The 25,897-nt window shown below is 36.0% G+C and overlaps 2 protein-coding genes across 5 annotated transcripts; both read left to right on the forward strand.

The window, feature by feature from the left end:
* The first annotated feature begins 17,791 nt into the window (after positions 1–17,791).
* Positions 17,792–22,859, forward strand: LOC134822565 (uncharacterized). 2 transcript variants are annotated; one of them, XR_010161202.1, is made up of 6 exons: positions 17,792–18,159; positions 18,348–19,104; positions 21,250–21,285; positions 21,399–21,434; positions 21,610–22,479; positions 22,691–22,827. XR_010161202.1 is itself a non-coding variant. In XM_063833682.1 (5 exons), exons 1-5 carry the CDS (start codon positions 17,989–17,991, stop codon positions 22,062–22,064), a joined length of 1,455 nt encoding a protein of 484 aa, XP_063689752.1. In that variant the 5' UTR covers positions 17,792–17,988; the 3' UTR covers positions 22,065–22,859. The 2 variants fall into 2 exon arrangements, 1 of the variants encoding a protein (XP_063689752.1); XM_063833682.1 differs by having other exon boundaries at positions 21,610–22,859.
* Positions 22,860–23,032: 173 nt separating this feature from the next.
* LOC134822561 (uncharacterized) lies at positions 23,033–25,813 on the forward strand. 3 transcript variants are annotated; one of them, XM_063833673.1, is made up of 5 exons: positions 23,033–23,210; positions 23,397–24,159; positions 24,426–24,461; positions 24,579–24,614; positions 24,804–25,813. In XM_063833673.1, the coding sequence occupies exons 1-5, from the start codon at positions 23,040–23,042 to the stop codon at positions 25,256–25,258; spliced, it is 1,461 nt and encodes a 486-aa protein (XP_063689743.1). In that variant the 5' UTR covers positions 23,033–23,039; the 3' UTR covers positions 25,259–25,813. The 3 variants fall into 3 exon arrangements, with proteins under 3 accessions (XP_063689743.1, XP_063689744.1, XP_063689745.1); XM_063833674.1 differs by lacking the exon at positions 24,579–24,614 and having other exon boundaries at positions 24,804–25,767; XM_063833675.1 differs by lacking the exons at positions 24,426–24,461; positions 24,579–24,614 and having other exon boundaries at positions 24,804–25,767.
* Positions 25,814–25,897: the final 84 nt, after the last annotated feature.

The raw sequence follows: 25,897 nt of genomic DNA on the forward strand, positions 1-25,897 counted from the left end.
AAGTGGTGATTGTCTTAGCTTTCATGTAATGATTATTTCTTTTTCCATGGTCAATTTTAGATCTGGATTCTGTTTATGATAAAAATATTTTCTATCTACGTATGTGAAATTCAAATAACGTTTACACAATTATAGCGATATTAATTCATAATAATAAATCTGTGATGTTGTATTCAATTTCATAGGTATTTTATGTTCGGATACTGCATTAACATCTCTTCAGAATGCACGTTAGTGGATGTAAGAGGGAAAACTGGTTGTCGCTGGAACGATGAGACAAAAGCACTAACCATCTTCTACACAGTTAAACTAACAAATAAAGTGTGGACAGAAAAAGAAAGGGACGCTCTTGTAAACTTGCCTTTGACTGACTACCGGGGCGTGCCTTTGGCTGTAGAAACAAAGATTCCGTTTTATGATTGTTCTGGGGCTGAACGGAGATCCCGGATCAAATTCAAGTATCTCGGTAGGATGGAGTTTGATGCTGATTCCAATACGGTCATTGGTAAGACTAGTAATCACCTGTTCTTGTGTTTGTGAGCTGGTGTTGGAATTCGAGTAATTTCTTCAAAAATTTCAATATCATGCTTTTATAATTTATAACCAAACATATGGTACTACTAAATATGGTACTACTGAATATGGTACAACTAAATATGGTACTACTAAATATGGTACTTCATTGATTGTCATTAAAAGCTGGACGGTGCCAGGCGGACGGCGGTTCTAATGACCAATTAAAACATATAAAATAATAGTGAATAATTTATAATATTTGATGGACAGCGCTGTGACTTGATAACGAAACCTTGACTGGGCGCTTCGATTTCTCTTTACGAATCTTTCCTATACTATCATGGTAGCCTGCAGAGTAGGTTTTACTTTTAGTCCTATCTCCTGGAATACCTCCTGTACCCGCTCTTCAACATTCTCGTCCTTCTGTTCTGGCAGTCCAAATAATACAACGTTCCTGCTCCGACCCTCCTCCTGGGACCTGGATGTTACCTGGGGACCCTGCAGGCTATTATGTTCATAAACATAGAATATAGATTCGGCGGAATGACAGGCTGAGCGAGTATGGCAGACCATAACGTTCTCCGCAGCAGCTTCACTGTATGACTTGAACTGTTCTTTCAAGTTGCTCTCCACTGAAGACTTGAGTCTTGAACACAGTCTTTACTCATACTGCGTCGAGCTGCTTGTCTTTCATGTTGTGGACAACCTGCTCCTGTAATATTAATTAGCTGATTACCGCCACGTCTGATTCTCGATAACTATTAGTTGGCTCTTGATGGAGCTCAGCTCAGCCTTCAGCTGTTTCATTTTTTCCGCCTGAAACCGCACAAAGTGGAACGATTCAGAAAACAATAATACCAAAGTGTCCTTCATCGCACGTTTACACACTGCTGACGTCACGTCAGCTGGAGCAGTGCACCCGAATTGTTCCATCGCTTTAAGTATCCAAGCAGAGAATTTTCCGAGCAGATCCTCCAACTCCTTGTCGTTAACAGTAGCCATGGCTTAAAAGCTATCAGCACACACAGTAATCTCGCCGTTAAACTAAGCGAGATAAGCAAGCTGATAACCCTAACTCTAACCCTAAAGTGGTGTCAGAAATTTATTTGTTGTGTGATTTTTGCACCACTTGGAAATCCAAATTTCGGGATTTAAAGTTTTAATTCCTTGGCCAATTTTTAATTTCTTATTCTTAATACTGGTCAAAAAAGTGAACGGAAAATTTCAAATTTTTTCACTGTTCTCAAATTGATTCATAAAATCCATTTTTCGGCCAACAGTTAAAAAAACTGATCGAACTTTTCACAGCCGAAATTATTATTCTTACCCAAAATCTTGTGCAGAAAGAAAAAAAGGAAAAAGCCTCACTGGTCTGTACATTGGTATCGTTGTAGCGATTTTATTGGCAATTGGGGCAGCTATAGTCGTATATTACAGGTAAGATTGAAATTTAAAAAGCTGCAATAAAATGTAGTGATCATACGATAGAAACTGATCCCTCAACTCTGATCTCTTGAAATTTGTGAGCTTAACACACAATATTCCCATACTGTCCAGAAAGGCGCTAATAGGAAGACTCAGGAATTAAACAGGAATCAGTGTAAACACCAAGAACTCAAGAATGGTGTGAACGCCGAACGGTAGGGAGACAACCTTGAGCTTAAAGTTAATTACGATGTGTTGAGTAAGCCGTAAGGCCGATGCTACCTCATCAACAGCTCAAACTATATCATGAAACTATACTTACTACCAAACTGTTGATTGGACTCAAAAAGGATGATATTCGCGGTCATATCTTTTAATGATGTATAACTATTATAATATATGCCATGATGCATGATATTTAGCCGCAAAATCATTAATTATTGCAAAAAGTGATTGATCATCGATTTAAACCTGCATGCATATAAGTTATTTGCGTTATCAATAACCCAACTCTTTTTATTTAGTTTGAATTTATTTCATTTTTTGATGATGTAATTTCAATAATTGACAAGTGAATTTATTTTGATTATTAGATTTATTTTATATGAGCAAATTTGGTATCATGCAAACGTATGTTAAATTGCATGCAGAATGTTACTACAGAGCAGTTGCTGTGAGTAGTACAATCGGAAAATTATTTTCGACCATCATGTTTAACAGGATAATCAAGTTCAAAAATGAATACAACCCGGACCCCATAAATCAACTTGGCTTCGCTAAAGGAGCTTAAACATATGACCACATACTCACACTCAACACAATTACGTCTAAATACAAAAAGCTCAAGGTTCCCGTCTATGCTGTTTTTGTGGACTTCCGGAAGGCCTTCGACTCTGTTTGCCGTGAAGCTCTTTTCTTAAAATTAGCTAAACTAGGTATCACTGGCAAAACATTTAATGTTCTTAAACATATGTATAAAAATTCCACTGGCCAGATAAAACTATCTGGATTTGTCAGCGAAAAATTTGATATCAATAAAGGAACTGAACAGGGTCATCCACTTTCCCCTGATCTATTTAAGATATACATCAGAGATCTTTCCCCTCGACTAGAATATGATAACTGTCCGAAACTAATGAACCAACTTATCAGTCACTTACTATGGGCAGATGATCTGATACTCTTGGCACTGGACCCCAAAACCCTCCAAAAGCAACTCGATGCTTTGAACAATTTCTGCTTGGAATGGGGCGTCGAAATTAATGCAGATAAAACTAAACTCATGAAATTTAATGCCCGTTTTGATACTTATCAGCCGGTTCCCCTCAAAATTGGTGATCACTTGTTAGAAGAAGTCGAGTCATACTGCTATCTAGGAATCGAAATACACAAATCCGGCACATTCACAAATGCCCGAACTGAGCTCAAAAAGAAAGCCATGCGTGCACTTTATGCCATGAAAAGCTCAGTAAACAAATCCAAATTATCATTCCGCTCTCTAACAACACTCTTTGATGGTCTTATTAAACCTATCGTTCTTTACGGAGCGCCTATTTACACACCTAACATGGCTATCATAAAACACATAACAAAACAAGTCGATCTCAATATGGATGCCGACACAAAAACAAAATTTCAAACTAGTATCCTCAAGAAAGTTAGCCTTCTGAACAGCGAAAAAGTTCACCTTCACTTTCTTAAATGGTCACTGGGGGTAAATCGTAAAGCCAGCAACGCAGGCGTGTGGGGTGAGTCAGGCCGCTACCCATTAATCTATGAATGTATTAACCTCACTCTCAAATATAGCCAACGTTTGAAAAATCTCAAAGATAACTCCCTTGTCTCCTTAGCTTTCAAAGAACAGATGAACATGAAATTGGACTGGTACAGGGGTTTGGAGCCTGTCCTCGCGCTAGACCCATGTTTCTCTACCGATCATGTCACAGCCTACCGCACACTCAAAAACAATCACTCCAAGTTACTTTTCGAAAGAAACCCGAGTATCGCAAAACCACCAAAAGAGGACTTTCTTATTCACAACGGTTTCAAGAAACGAATTCCTCCTCAATCAACACAACCCATCGGGAGTAAAATATTCACACCACACGTCATTACTAAAACTTTGAAATGTAACTTTAGAGAATATTGGGGGTCCTGTATCAACACTTCTCGGAAATTAGAATTCTATCGTGACCTAAAATCCAAATTTAACAAAGAGTATTACCTAGATAGTGTCATTAAATATGCAGACCGTGCTAATATCACAAGACTGCGGATCAGTGCACATCGACTCGAAATTGAACTTGGCCGATATAATCAAACTCCTCGTGACGAGCGAATATGCTCCTGGTGCAATATAGTCTTAGGTTCTGGTATTATTGAGAATGAAGATCACTTCCTTAACCATTGTGATCTTAACGCTGCATCGAGGCGAAAAGTCCTAGACAAGATCCAGTCACTCATATCAAATCCAATCAAACCGTCTGCGACATCTTATTCTGTTCACAATGTCATCCCTGGAGCAAACGTCCTCAAATTCATCAGCAACAACAGTGAAATCATTGAACTTATCACGAACGAAAGTCAAGTCCACCTCACGAGAGTCGTTGCTAGGTTTGCCACTACGTGTTTTAACAACCGCAAGAAATTTGTTGACTCTCTGGCCAGTACATGAACAGTGAACACTGAAAATCACTGTACCCGCTTTTGTTTCTTTTCGCGCAACGACGAGTGCAAACTGCAAAGTGACCTGGCTCAAGCATTACAGCATTACCAAGGCGACTGAAAACAAAATATTCTATGTCAAATCTTTATTTTTCACTTTAGTTAAGTTATATTAATATAATAAATTCAAATCTTATGATATTGTTATTATCTTAACAGTTACTATTGTAGCTCAAGATTTTAAATTTGTATTCCTTGTATTCCTTGTATTCCTTGTATTCCTTGTATTCCTAATAATAGATGTGGATTCTGGTGTAGTTGTACCATTGGGGAGTGTGTGTATTACTATACACAGATGTTTGGTTATTAATAATTATTATTATGAGTATTTTAACTAATTATAATTGAATATAATCAGTATTTTAACTAATTATAATTGAATATAATTAGTATTTTAACTAATTATTATGGATGAAATTATTTATTATTATCAGTGTTCGGAGCTGTAGATAAGTTAATTAAAAAAATTTAACTGATATTAGTCAATAATCCAATAAGGTTTGCGTAGTATTCCATATTAGTATTACTATTACTTTGCATTCAAATTCGGATTTAACGGGTACTAATATTATACTTCCGTTTAGTTCCATAAGTAGTGTAGTGCTTTTTAGTTTTACGACCACACCGCGCTGCAAACATTTAATTTAGCACATTGCACATGCACCCTCTTTTCTTGCAGTATCAAGTTTTAAATTGGTTTTACTGTTCTCTTTACTGTTACAAACTCCATCACCTTTTAAGCTAGAACGATGCCCACAATAATCATACTACATACCTATGATCTATTCTCTATCTCACAGAGGACGCTTCAATGACAATGGAAGGGGATAAGGATACAAAATGAATCAGTCAGTTATCAAAGTACGTTTAAAAAGTCACGTGACACTCATGACAGTCGAGTATAGAACTGCAACCTACCAGGACGCGCGCCGAGTTGGACTCGTCGACGGTCCTGATATAATATATGGAACAAATATTTTACGAGTATCACCTGTTAAAATTATGGCAGCGTTTGATCGAAAGCGTTTGATCGAAAACGTACAGAAAAACTGGTTTCAGCCCCCCCGGTTCGCATAGCCATGTGTCTACGCGTACTGCGCGTGACGCGCTTGTTTCGGCGGTCGCGCGCTACCGCAAGCAAAAGAGTTTTGGTTAGAGCAAGCCCCCGGCTCTGTACACGACATTTTTTTACACATTACAGTATTACACCCCAACTAGTTGACCATTGTTAATAGACTAGCCCACGGCGCACACTACTTTGTAGCACTTGCAGTTGCAATGCATCGGGCCAGGTGCTTACTGGGCCGCGCTCAGCCTGTTATTTTAACGGGTGATACAGATATATAAAATATCTGTTCCATATATTAGACCGTCGACGAGACCAACTCGGCGCGCGTCCTGGTAGGTTGTGAACCTACAAATATGGACCGTCGACGAGTCCAACTCGTCGCGCGTTCTGGTAGGTTATAAACCTACAACTTTGAACTTGTTATTCCGCTTAATCTCTATGATTATTGATTATGGACATAAATATAATATTAATAGCTATATATAGCCTGAGTAAAGGTCCCCTCAGGCTATATCACTGTACCCGCTTTTGTTTCTTTTCGCGCAACGACGAGTGCAAACTGCAAAGTGACCTGGCTCAAGCATTACAGCATTACCAAGGCGACTGAAAACAAAATATTCTATGTCAAATCTTTATTTTTCACTTTAGTTAAGTTATATTAATATAATAAATTCAAATCTTATGATATTGTTATTATCTTAACAGTTACTATTGTTATCACTTCGAGATGGCCAGGCCTACTCTCATGCTGTCTATATGTGATGATTAACTCTGAAAAACTAGGGACAACTGGGGAGCTACTATTGTAGCTCAAGATTTTAAATTTGTATTCCTTGTATTCCTTGTATTCCTTGTATTCCTAATAATAGATGTGGATTCTGGTGTAGTTGTACCATTGGGGAGTGTGTGTATTACTATACACAGATGTTTGGTTATTAATAATTATTATTATGAGTATTTTAACTAATTATAATTGAATATAATCAGTATTTTAACTAATTATAATTGAATATAATTAGTATTTTAACTAATTATTATGGATGAAATTATTTATTATTATCAGTGTTCGGAGCTGTAGATAAGTTAATTAAAAAATTTAACTGATATTAGTCAATAATCCAATAAGGTTTGCGTAGTATTCCATATTAGTATTACTATTACTTTGCATTCAAATTCGGATTTAACGGGTACTAATATTATACTTCCGTTTAGTTCCATAAGTAGTGTAGTGCTTTTTAGTTTTACGACCACACCGCGCTGCAAACATTTAATTTAGCACATTGCACATGCACCCTCTTTTCTTGCAGTATCAAGTTTTAAATTGGTTTTACTGTTCTCTTTACTGTTACAAACTCCATCACCTTTTAAGCTAGAACGATGCCCACAATAATCATACTACATACCTATGATCTATTCTCTATCTCACAGAGGACGCTTCAATGACAATGGAAGGGGATAAGGATACAAAATGAATCAGTCAGTTATCAAAGTACGTTTAAAAAGTCACGTGACACTCATGACAGTCGAGTATAGAACTGCAACCTACCAGGACGCGCGCCGAGTTGGACTCGTCGACGGTCCTGATATAATATATGGAACAAATATTTTACGAGTATCACCCGTTAAAATTATGGCAGCGTTTGATCGAAAGCGTTTGATCGAAAACGTACAGAAAAACTGGTTTCAGCCCCCCGGTTCGCATAGCCATGTGTCTACGCGTACTGCGCGTGACGCGCTTGTTTCGGCGGTCGCGCGCTACCGCAAGCAAAAGAGTTTTGGTTAGAGCAAGCCCCCCGGCTCTGTACACGACATTTTTTTACACATTACAGTATTACACCCCAACTAGTTGACCATTGTTAATAGACTAGCCCACGGCGCACACTACTTTGTAGCACTTGCAGTTGCAATGCATCGGGCCAGGTGCTTATATATTACTGGGCCGCGCTCAGCCTGTTATTTTAACGGGTGATACAGATATATAAAATATCTGTTCCATATATTAGACCGTCGACGAGTCCAACTCGGCGCGCGTCCTGGTAGGTTGTGAACCTACAAATATGGACCGTCGACGAGTCCAACTCGTCGCGCGTTCTGGTAGGTTATAAACCTACAACTTTGAACTTGTTATTCCGCTTAATCTCTATGATTATGGACATAAATATAATATTAATAGCTATATATAGCCTGAGTAAAGGTCCCCTCAGGCTATATAGGGTAAAAATGCTTCCCTGGAGAGTTATGGGCAAAATCCCGTTTTGGTCACGAGCGTACTAAATCACTCTACAGTCGATCTTCGAGATTGTTCTAAAAAGGCCCCCAACAGTTGAAACCAACTTCAATCGATGTATTTTCGGACGCTGATTCCGAATCACCCCCCCCATGACATAGGGTTAAAATGCTCCCCTGACGAGATATAGGCGAAAAACTGTCTCGATCACGTGATATGACCGTATAAGGAAGTTAGTCTAATTTCTCGTTAGGGTTAGGGTTTCAGCATATGCTTTTGTTAAGGATTGGGTTAGGGTTAGGGTTGGGATCAAATAAGAGGGTTAGGGTTTCGAATAGTCGTTCAAGGCCAGCTAGAGAACGGGTTGAAAAAGTCACGTGACAGTCGAGTGTAGAGTGATTAATTATCATCCTTTTGGTCACGTGACAAGCTAGTAAAACTGACTCGAATGCTAAAGCATAAACAGCTGCACTGAAATATCGATATCGTTTTACTTATAATTGACGATGTCAATTCATGGCAGCTCGGCGCGGCACAGTAGCGCATCTCACCGATCTAGCCAGAGAAGTCGCATCGCGCTACATAACAGTAACGCATCGCGCTACAACGTTTTACAAGCATGTTTCACATAATATAGCCGGCCATGTGTATACGCGTACTGCGTGACGCGCGCTTGTTTCGGCGGTCGCGCGCTACTGCAAGCGAGAGGACTCTGGTTAGAGCAACAAGCCTGTCACGTGCGCGTGTCTGGTGTCTGAAAAATGGTTATTTGCTCATAACTTGATACATGTTACGCGCGAAAAGTGGCATGCAACGTATGTCAACTCATAACTCGCGTCAAAAATGGTTTTCATGATCATGCTAAGCAATAGATTTGATTTGAAACCAGCATGATAAAAAGTAAATTGGTATAACTTACTTTCACAATCCCACAGTTTGTTCATTCATATACCAAAACGTATAAGCATATATAACCACAGAACGCAGAACGGTCCAAATCTAATTGCTACCAGTAAAAATGAATGTTTATGTTAAACCGTTATATTTGGCTGTAAAACTGTTAATTGACGATGTCAATTCATCGCAGCTCGGCAAGGCACAGTAGCGCATTTCGCTGATTTCAAATCTGTCGCTGTGAGAAGCCTCATTGAGTGCGCGGCGCGGCACAGTAACGCATCGCGCTACAAGTAAAACTGTAAATCACAGATCTCATTGTTTATGTGCGACCGAAATAATGAAACCTTTTAAAATTGCCTCGCAATGTTTTTTCTGATTTAAAATTAAATTGAAACCCCAAAAACCATGAACATTGAATAATGAATTAAATAAATAATAAAGCGAAGTCGTAATTGAATTGTTTGCGCGGCGCGTAATCTCACCATATTTTATCCCCTTTTACGTTTCGCATTGGATAAAATTTACTTGCTGATTTTGATTTCTTGCAATTGTGGACCCGTCAGTTCGCTTATTGCCAAATCTTGTTTGTTCACTGTAAAGACACTACTAAAAGATCCGATAAACATGGGGACTGTTGCTGGACCAATTGTTATCCTTCCTGTGAAGTCTATCACCAAGTAAGTTAACTCGGCAGTAAGTATAACATGTAAATTATAGTGCAAACTCTTAATATTAATATGGATACCTATATTTGTTTTGATTTGAACATAGTAGAGAATTCAAGGTAATTCGGCTGTCAATGTTGGTTGGTTTATCTCTAGACAGTCACATTGATGATAAAAGCTGGCAGAGTCCTGAGTAACAGCTGTATTATATTTCTAACAGCTGCACCCCGGATCATGCCGACATAACGTTAATGCAGCCCCATACCAATCTGTATAATTAGAATTAGACATGAATACCATCAAATTTTGGGTCAATATTCGCATAACACATTTATGTTCCCAATATTGCTGCTTTAGGTTGCTCCAGGTTACAATTAGAAACAACATTTGGCTAAAAGGCAGGGATCTGAACGGTTTTAAGGCAATATTTCGTAAACTTGTCACACTCAGAATACGAAACCTCTTTGCCTACAGAGAGGTGCCTCAAACCCTTTCAACCATTATTTTGATGGTTCTTCTACCAATCAAGCCCTAAAATATGTTGTTTTTTGAAAAGTTAGCAAATACTGCACTTATGGGAACATGAAGTAAATTCTGTCACATTATATGGAATTTAAAATTCAGGGTGAATTGGCCGAAATCATTATATAACTGATTTTGGTTTGGAAGAGGCCGGGGAAAACTGTAATAAGGAACCGAAGCACGATAGAGCTATTCAAGTTAAGTGCAGTTTATGTAAAATTGTCACAATAAATAATATGGGCATTATGATAGAAAAAAAATCTATCTAACTAATGCAATGGCTGAATGTTGACTAAATTTACATATCTTGAACCCTATTTTGAGAAACATGCCTCGATTATAATTCCAATAATCCTTCCAGGAATTATTATAAGTTTTAGTTATGCAGCAAATCATAACTCAATTTAACAATCTGAGATAATTTACTAAGGTTAACGATATGTGACGAAATCACTTTTCCCCCCCCCCCCCCCCCCCCCCCCCCCCCCCGGGGGGGTTAAACCCACCCCCCCCCCCCCCCCCCCCCCCCCCCCCCCCCCCCGCCCCCCCCCCCCCCCCCCCCCCCCCCCCCCCCCCTCCTGCCCAACATATTTTTCACAATGTGAGGAAAAATGGGCATGGGTTTCAATATTTCCCTTATCTCTGAATTAAATCATTTCAAACTATAATTAGGACTGTTGATGTGAAAGAAAGTGTATCTAAATTACAATGACGTATGTCACAAAATTTACATTTCTTGACCCTATTTTAAGAACCATAACCCCGCTTAGAATTCAATATTCTTCCATGAATTATAAGTAGGTTATTATTCAGCAGATCATCAGAACTCAAGTTTGACAATTCTGAGTTTAAATTATACTAAAGTTACCGAAATGTGACGAAATTCACTTTTTCTGCCCAAAAAGATAATTTCAATGTATGAAAATGGGCATGGGTTTCCTATATTTTCCTTTCATCTCTGAATTATTCATTTCAAAACTATAATTAGGACTGTTGATGTGAAATAAATGGTATCTAAATTTTACAATTGCAAACGGGTATGTGACAAATTACATTTTTGACCCTATTTTGAAGACACCATACCCGATTAAATTCAATATACTTCCAGATTAATGTAGGTTATTTTTTTATTTTTCATAATCAAACAGAACTCGGAGTTCACAATGCTCTGAGTTTAATATCACATAATTTACCGAAATGTGACGAAATTTTACTTTTCCTGCCCCAACAGTAAAATTTCAATGTGGATAAAAATTGGGCATGGGTTTCTATATTTCCTGTAATAAATCCATTCCAACTATACAAAGGTCAGTTAATATGAAAGAAACTCAATCTAAACTAATGCAATGGCTGATGTACGAAATTTACATTTCTTGCCTCCATTTTGAAGAATCACCTCAAATAAGTATAAAATGGTCACTTAATCACCAGACACTAAAGTCGATAAATTCAAATTTAATTTGCCACAGCGAGTCAAATAAAGTTGTAATATTTTTTTTGTGACGATATTTACAAATTTTAACCGCTGTTCAGGTGTTGAAATTTATCCACTAGTTTAAACAAATCACTGCCATATAAAAATTAAATGACCGCGCGGTTTGGTTGAAATAAATTTTAATAGATTCTGATCCATAGAAATATATAGGGTGTTAAGTTGTATACTAATATTCACTCAATTTCACACATGTTGAGATATCATACAAATTTATGTGACTAAATTTACCTATTTCTGCCTTCTGTATTTGTATTTGCCTATAACAATGAAATATGTGAACAATTCCAAACACATTCAGTTCACAAAATAATGCTAGACTATTCGGCATTTCTTGTCAGGATGTCATAAACATCCCTCATATAAATTTCTTAAATGTGTGACGGAGTTTACATGGTGCTATTATTTAACGAAAAAAAGTCGCTAAATATGTAGATAATAGTCATATGCAACTATCCTATAAATTTTAAATTCGAAAATTTGGTCAAACACGGCAACAAGGGGTCCATATAAACTCTGTCACGTTTTTATAGTGTGACAAAGTTTACAACTCACTGCCGGCCGCATTTAAGCGATATCTTATCGTCTGATAAAGATATTGTTATGCGACAAAGTTTATCTAGAGGATGAAACGATTATCCTAACCATTCAGGGTTTATATAGTTTTATAGTGTGACACATTTTACATCATCGTGCCATTTAGTAGGGTCACTAATATTTACCAATATCCTCAAACTTCAATGAACGTGTCCATATACATTCAATTAAATCAAGTGATGCAATTGGCAGAGCACAATCAAATTTTAAGTGTTGCAATTGGCAGAGCACAATTCATTGCTACTAATAATATTTTCAAAAACATTTTAACAAAACACATGATCTACTCCATTATAGGGGCAGGGATGAGGTTGTATGAAACTTCTGATAGCTGAATCTCACGTTTGGTGTCCACCTTCTTTCCTCGGTACCCTCGTAGAGCAATAAGAGGAATCCACTCAATTCTCTCTGTGAACGAAAATTTTACAGCCTACTATAAGAGCCCAGATTTGCATAATCACCATTCCAGCTCAGAGCAGTGCCCCATCATGCAACAGGCATTGAATCGGTATAAACAAAACATCCTTACTTCAAAAAACTAGCTACAAACTCTAAGTCAGAATGTCAGAGTATGAACTTTGCCCTGTTCAATTGCAGATCCATCTGCAATAAAACTGCTGGAGTCATGCAATTGCTTGAAGACTTTGATACTGATATTTGCTGTGCTACAGAAACTTGGCTGAGAAAAGATGACAATGCTAAGTTTTCTGAGATGAAAGAACTTGGATATTCCATTCATAGCCAGCCAAGAGCTGGGCGGGGAGGAGGTGTTGCTGTTCTATATAAGAAAAGTCTTAAAGTGACTCCTCAGAAGTGCAAGCGATTCAAAACGTTTGAGTCTTGTGAATGTACCTTCAAATCATCTTCTGGAGATATACTACGAATTGTTTCAATTTACCGTTCTGGCACCTCCACATCTCAGAGTGCTAACATCCCCCAATTTCTAACTGACTTTGAGCAACTCTTGGTTGATTTAGTAGACAAACCTGGAAAGCCCTTGATCATGGGTGATTTTAATATCCACATTGAAGACGAAAATGATTCAGTTGCACAAAGGTTTAATTCACTACTTAAGTCTTGTGGGTGGGTGCAACAAATTTCAGCTGCAACACACAGAGATGGGGGCATATTAGATCTTGTAATTACCAGGGATGGTTCTTTTACTCACGATTGCATTGAAGTTCTAGATCCTGTCATTACTGATTCTGGTACATCGTCTGACCACTACTTTGTTGCTTTCAATTGCAATGTATCTCCAGCACCCATAGGCACTCTAGAACCAATTATTTACAGAAACATTGCTTGCATAGACCTAGATGCTTTTGTTGAGGACATTCTTAAGTCAAAACTATGTGACACTGATTGCTTCAATGACCTCGATAGTGCAGTTGATATCTATGAGTCTGAGTTGAGCAGTATTTTGGACAAGCATGCTAAAGAAAAAACTTTCATCCCAAGAAAAGATCATAACGCTGAATGGTGGTCTACACACTGTCAACAAGCAAAAGCAATGAGAAGAAAGATTGAGAGACTGTATCAAAAGAATCATGATTGCCCAGATTATAAACGACTGTACAGGAAAGCATCAGAGAGAGCATCCTCAGTCATTGTATCCACAAGAGATCACTTCTACAAAACAAGGTTACAAGATAGTGCAGGTGATGCTAAAAAGACTTATTCCATCGTTAATAAGTTGCTCAATAAAGAAAAAGTTAGTACTACTACACCTTCTTGCTCTTCAAATCTTGAGAGTGCTAACAACTTTGCACAGTTCTTTAAATCAAAGGTCGACAACATATACAACAACATTTATTTAGAACAACAATCCCAAGATTCTCCTAACTCAGATGAATTTGTTCCTCTTTCTAATAGCCCAAAGATAGTACAATTCCGTCATGTGTCTGATGAAGAACTAGTAAGCATCATAAAGAATATGTCTAACAAATTCTGTGATCTTGACCCCATACCTACAAAGATTCTCATCAAGTGTCTCCCAGAACTCCTTCCTCTGATCTCATTTATAGTCAATGAATCATTAGTTAAAGGTGAGTTTCCTATAAAACTTAAGGAGGCTCTCATTCGTCCAAGTTTGAAGAAACGTGGCCTTGACGGTGAATCTCTATCTAACTATAGGCCTATTAGCAATCTCTCATTCTTGTCAAAAATCATTGAGAAGTGTGTATCTATACAGCTCACCAGTTATCTTGAGGATAACAACTTGCTTTCTAAAGTTCAGTCCGGCTATAGGAAGTTTCATAGCTGTGAAACTGCAACAACCAGAATCCATAACGACATCTTGATAACTATTGACAAGAAAACTAAAGTTGTTCTTTTACTTCTAGATTTGAGTGCTGCCTTTGATACTGTCAATCACCCAAGATTAATCAAGAAGCTAAGATCTGCTTATGGCATTACAGGCATTGCTCTTACATGGATCAGGTCCTACTTGGCTAACCGTTCATTTTGTGTCAAAGTCAAGGATTCGTCTTCCTCAGCAACTGTTCTTGAGATAGGTGTGCCACAAGGTTCAATCCTTGGCCCCCTGCTATTCATATTGTACACCAAAGATCTTGAGAACATTGCAAGTATGCATGGGTGCTGTATTCATTTGTATGCTGATGACACCCAGCTGTATTTCACTCTTGATTCTGATGACCCATCACAGCTAGAGCACAATATGGAACACTGTATGTCTGATATCAAGAAATGGATGACAAACAATTTCCTTCAACTGAATTCTTCTAAGACTGAAGTCATCGTTATATCCTCTAAATTTGACTCAACAAATATTCCAGCCTCTCTACAGATTGTTAAGGATCAAGAGCCACATGTTGTTAGTGGAACTGTGAAGAGTCTTGGGCTGTATTTGGACAGTTATCTTTCAATGAGTGATCAGATTACGTCAGTGGTTCAAGCATGTAATATTTAGATCAGAAATTTGTGGTTTATTGCATCAAAACTGTCTTTTAACCTTAAGATTCAGCTTGTTCATGCTCTAGTACTCTCTAGAATTGATTATTGCAATAGCGTATATTTTGGACTGAGCTCTTATGATTTAAGTCGTTTACAGAAGGTGCAAAATTCTGCTGTAAGATTTATTTTCGGGAGAGGAAGAAAGGCACACACTACTCCACTTCTTAAGAAAGTTCATTTTCTACCAGTTAGATTTAGAATAGATTTTAAGATTGCCCTACTTGCCTACAAGTGTTTAAATAATATAGCTCCTCCTTACTTAAAAGAGTTGATATCTCCTAGGCAGCAAAGTTTAAAAAATGTACGTCTTGATAATGATTATTTTTACCTTAGTTTTCCGCCCTCTCCTAACTATGTAAACACAGAGAAAGCTTTTAGTCACTGTGCAGTTAAAGTATTTAATTCCTTGCCATACGACATAAGATCAGCTGAGTCAGTTACATCTTTCAAGACCAAACTTAAAACATACTTCTTTTCTCTAGCATTTGATTGATTTTGCATTTACATATGAACTTGTCATGTCTAATTTTCAATTAAACTAAGCTCAGTTAATGTAAGAGCCGCTTTAGAAAGCACTGGAGTTTATCTCCAGGATTAAATTATATCGAGTTATATGATTTAGCTATAAGGCGGTTTATAAATGTTGTATTTATTTATTATTATTATAATGCTATAGGACCTCAAAAATAGTATTATAAAACATTTCTATTTTATCCCTACACATTTGTAAATAACTAGAATTGTGTAACCTTAAATTATTTCAGAATTATAACTATTGTGAATTCAATAAAATAATTATCACTTTTGTATCCTTGTATCCTTGTATCCTTGTATCCTAGATAAATGCAAAATTAAGCAGCCTTTGAAGGACACTATAGCAATGTTATTCAGTGCCCTCCACATTTTATTCCGGGTGATATGATGTTAAGAAAGGTGAATATTCAGGGTACTGAAAAATAGTATAACAGGTCAACTCTATTAGGATGACTCTCCTGAGTGTTTCTCCAGTTATAGAGGGTATGCAAAAGTTCTTCTTCCAGAGACAGAATGATTTCTACCAGCTGGATAATTTTCACCAGCCGATCCCTTTTATTATTTTCCTTTATCTTGTCTCCAAGTCCAACCCCCGGCACATTCCTTGGTCTGAATGTAGCCAAGCAGCTCTTTAGAGTAGAGATCCCTCCCTATCAGTCAACTCTTTGGTGTACTCTTTTAGATGTAAGAGTATTTCATGCTCAAGCTCCTTCCAATAAGGCTCTTGGATCTCCAATGAGTATGTACACTAGCCATGAGAGACAGAAGCAAAACATGTACAACAAAAGGATTGTCGAAGTAGAACATGGAACATTTACACCAATAGTCCTATCAACAACAGGTGGAATGGGAAGAGAAGCAAATACTTTTTCAAAAAGTTAGCTGATAGAATGTCTAGAAAATCAGGACAAAGATACAGTGAGGCATTGAAAACAACAATTATAGCTCTTAGAGGAGAAAGAGGGATAAAAAGTGGTAGCGCTGTTAAAATATCAGAACTAGATTTTAAATTTTCTACTACTTAAAGGGTTTTTATAAAATTTACTAAGATTTTTTATTGAATTTCATATTGAATTTTTATATAGGGTCAATGCTATACATTATGTGTATTTTGTTTGAATTTTTTCCATCGCCTTAAAAAGGCAATAGATGGTTAGAAGTGGTAGGATTTGAGAATGGGTATAGTGGGTATAGGATTTTCGTGGTGTCACAAAGCAAAACATGCATTACCCTCCGCAAACACGTGCTCCTTTACAAATTATCACGTGATGGTCGCGCGCGCGCATTTTACACTGCTTTTATGTCAAGGTGTACTCTATACCAAGAATAGAGCTAATGAATCGTGTGAGTCGCGCATGTATATCTCTTTTCGCTATTATACATTTTGTTTCGCATTGATATAAATGTCGTTTAAGCTTTCGTTAACTTCATGCGATACAAACTTCTCATTTTGTTGTGGGTGCTTGGTGCAACCACAGACTTGGCTCCCAATATTAGTTATCCGTTATGTTATTTATATAACATTTAAACTATTGTCCAATTTTTTACATTAAATGAAAATAAACTATGGTAGAGTTCAGCTCAGGTCATATCTCAGTTCAGATCATGTCTCTAATTGGAAAATTCGGTGTCCGGTCGTTTAACTTTCGGTTCAAATAATTGACAACGGCAACCCCTCCATTTTGTTCTCTGTAATTCTCTGGTAATTTAACCATTATGAAACGATTGTTAATTGTAATTAATTACGGTCGATGGAAATCTAGCGTCCGCTAACCGGCGCAATTCTTGTTAAATTTTAAATAGGTGACATATTTTTGAAAAAAAAGTTTTCCAATCTAGGTGGATCTTCACGGATTTGCTATGATTTACAATGTTGTCATGCTTTATCGACGTCATTTCAAAGTTTTCACTCATGGGTTATGTTCTAGAACCATAATATAATATATCACACTTCTCAAATTTAGTATGTTTTATACTTTCTTTTTTTTTCACTCTTTGGTGTAGTCCAATCTTTTCTTGTCCTTGTAGGTGTCCCAGTGGAATAAATATTTAAAAAGCACTTTTTTGTCACACCTTAATGGGGCGAAAGTTGTCCAAATTTTCTGTTTTTTTAGGGGGTGCAAAATATGCTCCCAGGGCTGGCCAAAACTGTAGGGGCAGCAAAAATAATGTATGACTTGCATTTTTATCGAACATCAGACAAATTTAGCAGGCGGCACACAGGTATGTTTCGCCACTGTCTCAGTTGTATACATCACAAGTCACAATATGCCATCAGCCAATTTCAACAAACACAGATTGTATGTGACAAGATAATCAGTCTTAACCTAGACTAACAATCCTAGTGATGATCCCGACAGTAAGAGTTCCTGCCAACTTTGGAAGAGAATTGATAAACTCCCCAGTACATGGTAACCTGGTGCTGAATCTGAGAGATGGATCAGTGTTGAGGGTAAACTCAATCATAATGTCCCTCAACAGTCCAGTTATTGGAAATATGACCACCAATCTTGGTCAGGTACTGAGAGAAAATATAATGCAGATTTTGATAAGTTACAGTTATAAAATTTAAGTTGTTAAACAAAGTAAGTGTTATTTAAAGATATAATATAACTTGTGTTTCATATTTCCATTACCTACTCGTATTTTCATGACGTTTTAACTCGTAAAAATCAAATTTTTTAAGTTTAACATTTTGTATTTCAGTCTTCACTAGAGATGGACGACTTTAGTGTTGAAGCAGTACATTGTTTTGTGGATGCTATGTACTCTGGTGAATCTGAGATGCTGGAGAGAGTAAACTTTGAGGACGTTAACAAGATGGCCCACGTTTTTGGTGTGGGGTGGTTTAGAAAGAAATGTTTAAAGTTCTTTAAAACACATGTCTTGAACTTTGAAAACAATTCTTATGAGGAGATTTTGTTTGCCTGCGAGATTGCCAGTCGTGCAAACTTCAACTTGAAACAGAGCAAGTTTGTGGGGTTATTTGTCAGAAACATGACATCCAGGAACATTGGAAAAAGGCTATTTCTACGGAAATACATGTCCAACTTTGCTGAGCTGTCAAAACGTCAGATAGACATGTCAATTCAGATAGCAGGTAGAGAATTGAACATTCTGTTTGATTGTTTAATAAGTTATCTCACGTTTGGGTTGAAGTACACAGGATTTGATGAGAACTCTCTGTATTTACTCGAACAAGTAGATATGAGGCTATTTCAGCAAAGATATCCGGACCAGTTTGTTGAAGTAGTAGACCTGATGACTGAACTGTCGGGAGGATCTGAGAGTAGTAAAGTGAAAGAGTTGGTAGAAAAGGTGGTCAAGTTGAGGAGTGAAGGTGGTGGTTCTAATGAGGTGCTAGAAGACAGTCAATGTAGTGGAGATCCAGAAGATAGTGATGATGAAGATGTACAGGAGAGTTGTAGACACGTTGCTATCCAAACTGATGAGGTTAAAATAGGTAAATGGAATGTTTAAATTGGAAGGGTGAACACTGAACTTACCTATTATTTAATTTTAATTTCTTATGTTTGTAATATGTCTGCTAATTTTGCTTTTAAATAGAGCAAACTTAGCAGATCTAATATAAATGGACACGTTCATTTGAGTTTGAGGATATTGGTAAACAAAAATGATAGCGTTTTCGAGGATAGTGGCTTAATTTTGACATCTATTAAGCTAGCACGTTCAGAAGTTCTGAACATTAGCCACGTAACCCATACTCCCATATGCACTGCTCAGAAAGAAAATCTATTGTTGTTAGGCACTATAATGGTTCAAATGTCACATTTTGTGTGACTTAGTTAACTGCAGTTGTCTAATTATCATTCCTTGGTCTAAAATATAGTAGATTAGGTCAATCTAACAATTATGATACAACATTGGTTAAAGGGCACGGATCGAACGGTTACAAGGCAATATTTGGGTAACTTTGTCACACTCAGAATACCAAACCTCTATTCTACTGTGAGGTGTCCTCAAAAACCTTTTAACTCATTATTTGATGGTTGATCTACCAATCATAGCCCTAAAATATGTTGTTTCGAATAGTTAGCTAATACAGGAACTTGGTTATTGGGAAATGAGGTTAATTCTGTCACAATATATGGAATTTTAAATTTTGGGCGAATTATTTATATCTGTTTTTGGTTTGAAAGGCGGGAAAACTTTACATGATGACAATGTAGTTGATGCAAGTTAAGATCAGTGATGTTTACATTGTCACAAAAAATGATACGAAATCGTAAATAGGTTAAAAACAATGATTATAGAATGAAATAGTCTCTTATAATAACTCTTATAATAACTGATGTGACAAAGTAAACATGTCTTGCCCCTATTTTAAAGATCTATATATTCTATGACTCTATTAGAATTCAACATTCTTTCAGAAAAAAATCGGTAGAATATTGTCCAGAACATCAGAGCTCAAGTTTAACAATTTTAGGTTAAATTTGTCAGTCACCAAAAATGTGACAAAATTAACTTTTCCTGCCCCAAAAATTTCAAGATAGTGTGTAAAAATTAGCATAGGCTGCCTTATTACCTATATAAATCAATCCCAACTACGAAAAGATCTGTTAATCTTATGACGATTACCTAACTCTTATAATAACTGATGTGACAAAGTAAACATGTCTTGCCCCTATTTTGAAGAGCTATACCTCTATTAGAATACTATGTAACTTTATCATCAATGAACTAGTTATTTAGCCAGCAAGGAGCTAACAGAGTTATAATAATTTGTTTGTGACGAAATTACCCTATTTTTGACCATGTTGCAGTAGTTTAATTGTGACACTGTTAACATATTACCACCCGATAATGATTTATGTGACTGGTGCGTGGTACATGCAGTGTTGTTTGATCCATAGTACGTAATATAAGGGGTTTAAGCTAATATATCATTATTTGTTCAATTTCACACATGTTCAGATATCATCAAGATTATGTGACAAAGTAAACTTGTTTGTGCCTTCTGTGTTTTAATCCTTACGACTATATGATATAATAACAATTCCTAGCACTTCCAGGCCATCAAATAAACCTACACTACTCAGCATTGCTTATCAGGGTGCCCTAAACATTCTTCACATGTTTTCTTAAATGTGTGACAGAGTAAACCTGAGTGCACCATCTAACGAAAAAACTCGTCAAATATGTAGGTAATGGTCATATGTACCCATCCAATCAACTGGACACTTAAAAATTTGGTCAAAAACGGCAGCAAGGGGTCCATATTTACTCCGTCACATGTTTATAGTGTGACAATGTAACCATTTCCGTGCCGGCCGTATTTAAGCGATATCTTATCAGCTGATTAAGATATCGTTAAGTGACAAAGTTAGCCTAGAGGATGAGACGATTATCCTAACCATCAAGGGTTTGTGTAATTTCATAGTGTGACAAAGTCAACTACACTGTGCCTTTTAATAGGGTCACTTATATTTACCAATATCCTCAAACTCAAATGAACGTGTCCAAATATTATAATAAATTACAGGTTGTATACAGCCTTTAATTGATACATTGTTTGTTTAGTTTGAGTACATTTGTTCAGATTAATGTCCCTGCTAATTATAGTTAATAACTAATTTATTTTCAGGTCAGATTGCTGTACAAACTGATGAGGTTAAAACAGGTAAATAGAATGTTTACATTGGGAGCGTAGGGTAAACGTAACTGTTACTTAGTTTGAATACAGCTGTTCATAATTTTTCAGCTAATTATAATTGATATCTAATCAATTTGCAGATTGCATTACCATAGAAACTGATGAGATTAAAACAGGTAAATATAAATTTATTATTATCAGTTGGTACCTACTAATGAACATACACATTTAACTTTTAACTCAAATTTTATGTCTATAGTTAGTTATATTACTAATTTTTGAGTTAATCATTTAATTGTCAGTTACACGTCGTGTCACTTTATTTGTTCATTGCAACTAATTTATTTGCAGGTTGGATACAGCCTGTGATTGGCACACACTATCCCCTGTTACCAGACGAACCAGTACAGTTAATAACAACAGATAATGAGTTACAGAGAGGTATTGTTGTGTTGTATACTCTACGTGTAGAGGGTAGTCCTTATGAGATGGTGTTTGCGATGAGATGTGAGAATATAAACACCAGTCAGTGGAGTTATGTTATTGATAATTGTACTGTATTTAGTTATAATACACAGTACTTAGACAGTGTTCCACCTGACAAAGTAAAACACTGGATTATTACTAAAACTTGTACCCACCTAAAGGTTGTGTGTAACAATGTGACAGTACTCAGCTTTAACTTTGCTACTGACTACTCAACAGGTTATGAGACTAGTCACCAGGTTTGGTTGAGAAGATTCAGTAATTTGAGATTCCTTAGCTATTACAACATGACTAATATTCTTTTAAGAACTGTAAGTTAATGTACTACAATCTGAACAACCTTATGAACTGATCGGTAATATTTCAAAATGTTGTTACGATTTAATGTATGTACTTAGACTAACTTACGTATTGTATACTTACGTATGTTATATGTATACTTATATACACTATACAGTTAGTTTATTTAAAGTCTGTTTTAATTAAGTTCAGGTTTAAATAGAATTTCCTTATTTCTAATTAATAAATTCTGAGAACTCATCGTCTAGTTTACCGAAAATGAGTGAACTTCGATTTTTAGGGGAGTTTTGGAGGAAACTGTAATCTTAAAATGTAGTACCATTTTCATTTACATTGTCAATCAGTAATTAATATATTTATGAATTTAATCAGTTGTACTGCGAGGATATTTACATCTTCCCACACTCATGATTGTCAATTATTTTGGCCCATATTGTTAAATTTTCTGTATCAAAATATCAATATCACTTGATTTTTAATATCGAATTTATAACAAACTAAACTTCAGCAGATCAAGCTGCTCTGGGTTTTATTTCTTCAAGTTATAATTTTAACTGTGAGTCCAATATTTATTGTGCTATTTAATTTTAGGAAGGAATAAATAGGCTCCCAGTAAAAATAAACTTTCAGTAAAAATCTTTATTAGCTTAATGTTTTACAATTAATATTACGGTTGGAAGAGACCCTTCCTTTTTAGTTATGATTTATAATTTTAAGACATTTTTCTCGAGTCTTCTTTTTAAGTGACAGTTACAAAATAAGTTTACTGTTCTTATTTTTGCTGTTCCATGCTTTACACTACTTGTATTTTTTGTATCTATTATATTTTTATTTGTCTCTGGGGTTAGTATGGGCTACAGCGAATAATTGAACTCATATTTCTAGTAGCTGAGTTGTATACATCACAAGTCATAATATGTCATCATCCAATTTCAACAAACACAGATTGTATATGACAAGATAATCATTCTTAACCTAGGCTAACAATCTTAGTGATGATCCCGCCAGTAAGAGTTCCTGCCAACTTTGGTAGAGAATTGATCAACTCCCCAGTACATGGTAACCTGGTGCTGAATCTTAGAGATGGATCTGTGTTGAGGGTAAACTCGGTCATAATGTCCCTCAACAGTCCTGTTATTGGAAACATCACCACCACTCTTTGTCAGGTAATGAGAGAAAATATAATGCAGATTTTAATAAGTTACAGTTATAAAATTTAAGTTGTTAAACAAAGTTAGTGTTATTTAAAAATATAATATAACTTGTATTTCATACTTCCATTACTCATATTTTTATGACGTTTTAACTCGTCACTATAAAATGTATTTAAGTTTAACATTTTACTATTTCAGTCTTCACTAGAGATGGACGACTTTAGTGTTGAAGCAGTACATTGTTTTGTGGATGCTATGTACTCTGGTGAATCTGAGATGCTGGAGAGAGTAAACTTTGAGGACGTTAACAAGATGGCCCACGTTTTTGGTGTGGGGTGGTTTAGAAAGAAATGTTTAAAGTTCTTTAAAACACATGTCTTGAACTTTGAAAACAATTTTTATGAGGAGATTTTGTTTGCCTGCGAGATTGCCAGTCGTGCAAACTTCAACTTGAAACAGAGAAAGTTTGTGGGGCTATTCGTCAGAAATATGACATCCAGGAACATTGGAAAAAGGGTATTTCTACGGAAATACATGTCCAACTTTGCTGAGCTGTCAAAGCGTCAGATAGACATGTCAATACAAATAGCCGGAAAAGAATTAAACATTCTGTTTGATTGTTTAGTGAGTTATCTCACGTTTGTGTTGAAGTACACAGGATTTGATGAAAACTCTCTGTATTTACTCGAACAAGTAGATATGAGACTATTTCAGCAAAGATATCCGGACCAGTTTGTTGAAGTAGTAGACCTGATTACTGAACTGTCGGGAGGATCTGAGGGTGGTCAAGTGAAAGAGTTGGTAGAAAAGGTAGTCAAGTTGAAGAGTGAAGGTGTAGCTGGTGGTTCTGATGAGGTGCTAGAAGACAGTCAATGTAGTGGAGATTCTGAAGATAGTGATGATGAAGATGTACAGGAGGGTTGTAGACACGTTGCTATTCAAACTGATGAGGTTAAAACAGGTAAATGGAATATTTGATTTGGAAGGGTGAACACTGAACTTACCTATTATTTAGTTTTAATTTCATATTATGTTCGTAATATGTCTGCCAATTTTTCTTTTAAATAGAGCTTTAGAGCAAACTCAGCAGATCTAATATAAATATAAAAATAATTTACAGGTTGTATACAGCCTTTAATTGACACAATATTTGTTCAGTTTTAGTACACTTGTTCAGATTAATGTCCATGTTAATCATAGTTAATAATAATCGATATTTATTTTCAGGTCAGATTGCTGTACAAACTGATGAGGTTAAACCAGGTTAATAGAATCTTTACATTGGAGCGGAGGGTAAACGTAACTGTTGCTTAGTTTGAATGTACATCTATTCATAATTTTTGAACAGCTAATTATAATTGATATCTTATCTATTTTCAGATTGCATTGCCATAGAAACTGATGAGATTAAAACAGGTAAATGGAATGTTATTATTATCATTTGGTACCTACTAGCACTAATTAACATACACATTTTAAACTTCACTCAAATTTTATGTCTCTAGTTAGTTATAATATTACTAATTTTTGAATTAACCATTTAAGTTTTAGTTACACGTACCGTCTTGTCACTTAATTTGTTCATTGTAACTAATTTATTTGCAGGTTGGATACAGCCTGTGATTAGCACACCCTACCTCCTGTTACCAGACGAACCAGTACAGTTGATAACAACAGATAATGAGTTACAGGAATATATTGTTATGCAGTATACTCTACCTGTAGAGGGTAGTACTGATGAGAGGATGTTTATTATGAGATGTGAGAATAAAGACACCAGTCAGTGGAGTTATTTTATTGAGGGGTGTACTGTATTTAGTTTCAATACACAGTTCTTAGACAGTGTTCCACCTGATAAAGTAAAACACTGGATTATAACTAAAACTTGTACCCACCTAAAGGTGGTGTGTAACAATGTGACAGTACTCAGCTTTAACTTTGCTACTGACTACTCACCAGGTAATGAGACTGATCACCAGATTTGGTTGAGAAGATGCAGTAATTTGAGATTCAATAGCGAGTACAATATGACTTATATTCTTTTAAGAACTGTAAGTTAATTTAATACAATCTAAACAATAACCTACCCTATAAACTGATCGGGAATATTTTCATAATTTTGTTATGATTTAATATAATATGTACTTAGACTACTTACGTATTGTATACTTACATATGTTATATGACGTGTACTTATACAGTTTAGTTAGTTTGTTTAAAATCTGTTTTAATTAAGTTCAGGTTTAAATAAAATTTCCTTATTTCTAATTAATAAATTCTGAGATCTCATCGTCTAATTTACCGAAAATTAGTGAATTTCGATTATTGGGGCAGTTTTGGAGGAAACTTTAATCTTAAAAATATGTAGTACCATTATCATTTACGTTGTCAATCAGTAATTAATATATTTATGAATTTAATCAGTTGTACCGTGAGGATAATTACATCTTACCACAGTCATGATTGTCAATTATTTTAGCTTAACGTTTTACAATTAATATTATGCTTGGAAAAGATGCTTCCTTTTTAGTTCTGATTTATAAGTTTTTTAAAGTGACAGTCTCAAAATAAGTTTACTGTTGCTATTTTTGCTGTTCTATGCTTAACACTTCTGGTTTTTTTTGTATCCATTATATTTTTATTTGTCTCTGGGGTTAGTATGGACTACAGCAAATAATTGAACTCATATTTCTAGTAGC

Source organism: Bolinopsis microptera, chromosome 11 (assembly GCF_026151205.1).
Source record: "Bolinopsis microptera isolate Bmic1 chromosome 11, MBARI_Bmic_1.0, whole genome shotgun sequence".
Taxonomy (NCBI): domain Eukaryota; kingdom Metazoa; phylum Ctenophora; class Tentaculata; order Lobata; family Bolinopsidae; genus Bolinopsis; species Bolinopsis microptera.

Bases quoted from the DNA above. Each gene is read 5' to 3' on its own strand.
- LOC134822565 (XM_063833682.1), top strand. From the start codon at position 17,989: ATGATCCCGACAGTAAGAGTTCCTGCCAACTTTGGAAGAGAATTGATA. The intron at 21,286-21,398 runs GTAAATAGAATG...ATCAATTTGCAG, and splicing joins AACTGATGAGGTTAAAACAG to ATTGCATTACCATAGAAACT. The intron at 21,435-21,609 runs GTAAATATAAAT...ATTTATTTGCAG, and splicing joins AACTGATGAGATTAAAACAG to GTTGGATACAGCCTGTGATT.
- LOC134822561 (XM_063833673.1), top strand. From the start codon at position 23,040: ATGATCCCGCCAGTAAGAGTTCCTGCCAACTTTGGTAGAGAATTGATC. The intron at 24,160-24,425 runs GTAAATGGAATA...ATTTATTTTCAG, and splicing joins AACTGATGAGGTTAAAACAG to GTCAGATTGCTGTACAAACT. The intron at 24,615-24,803 runs GTAAATGGAATG...ATTTATTTGCAG, and splicing joins AACTGATGAGATTAAAACAG to GTTGGATACAGCCTGTGATT.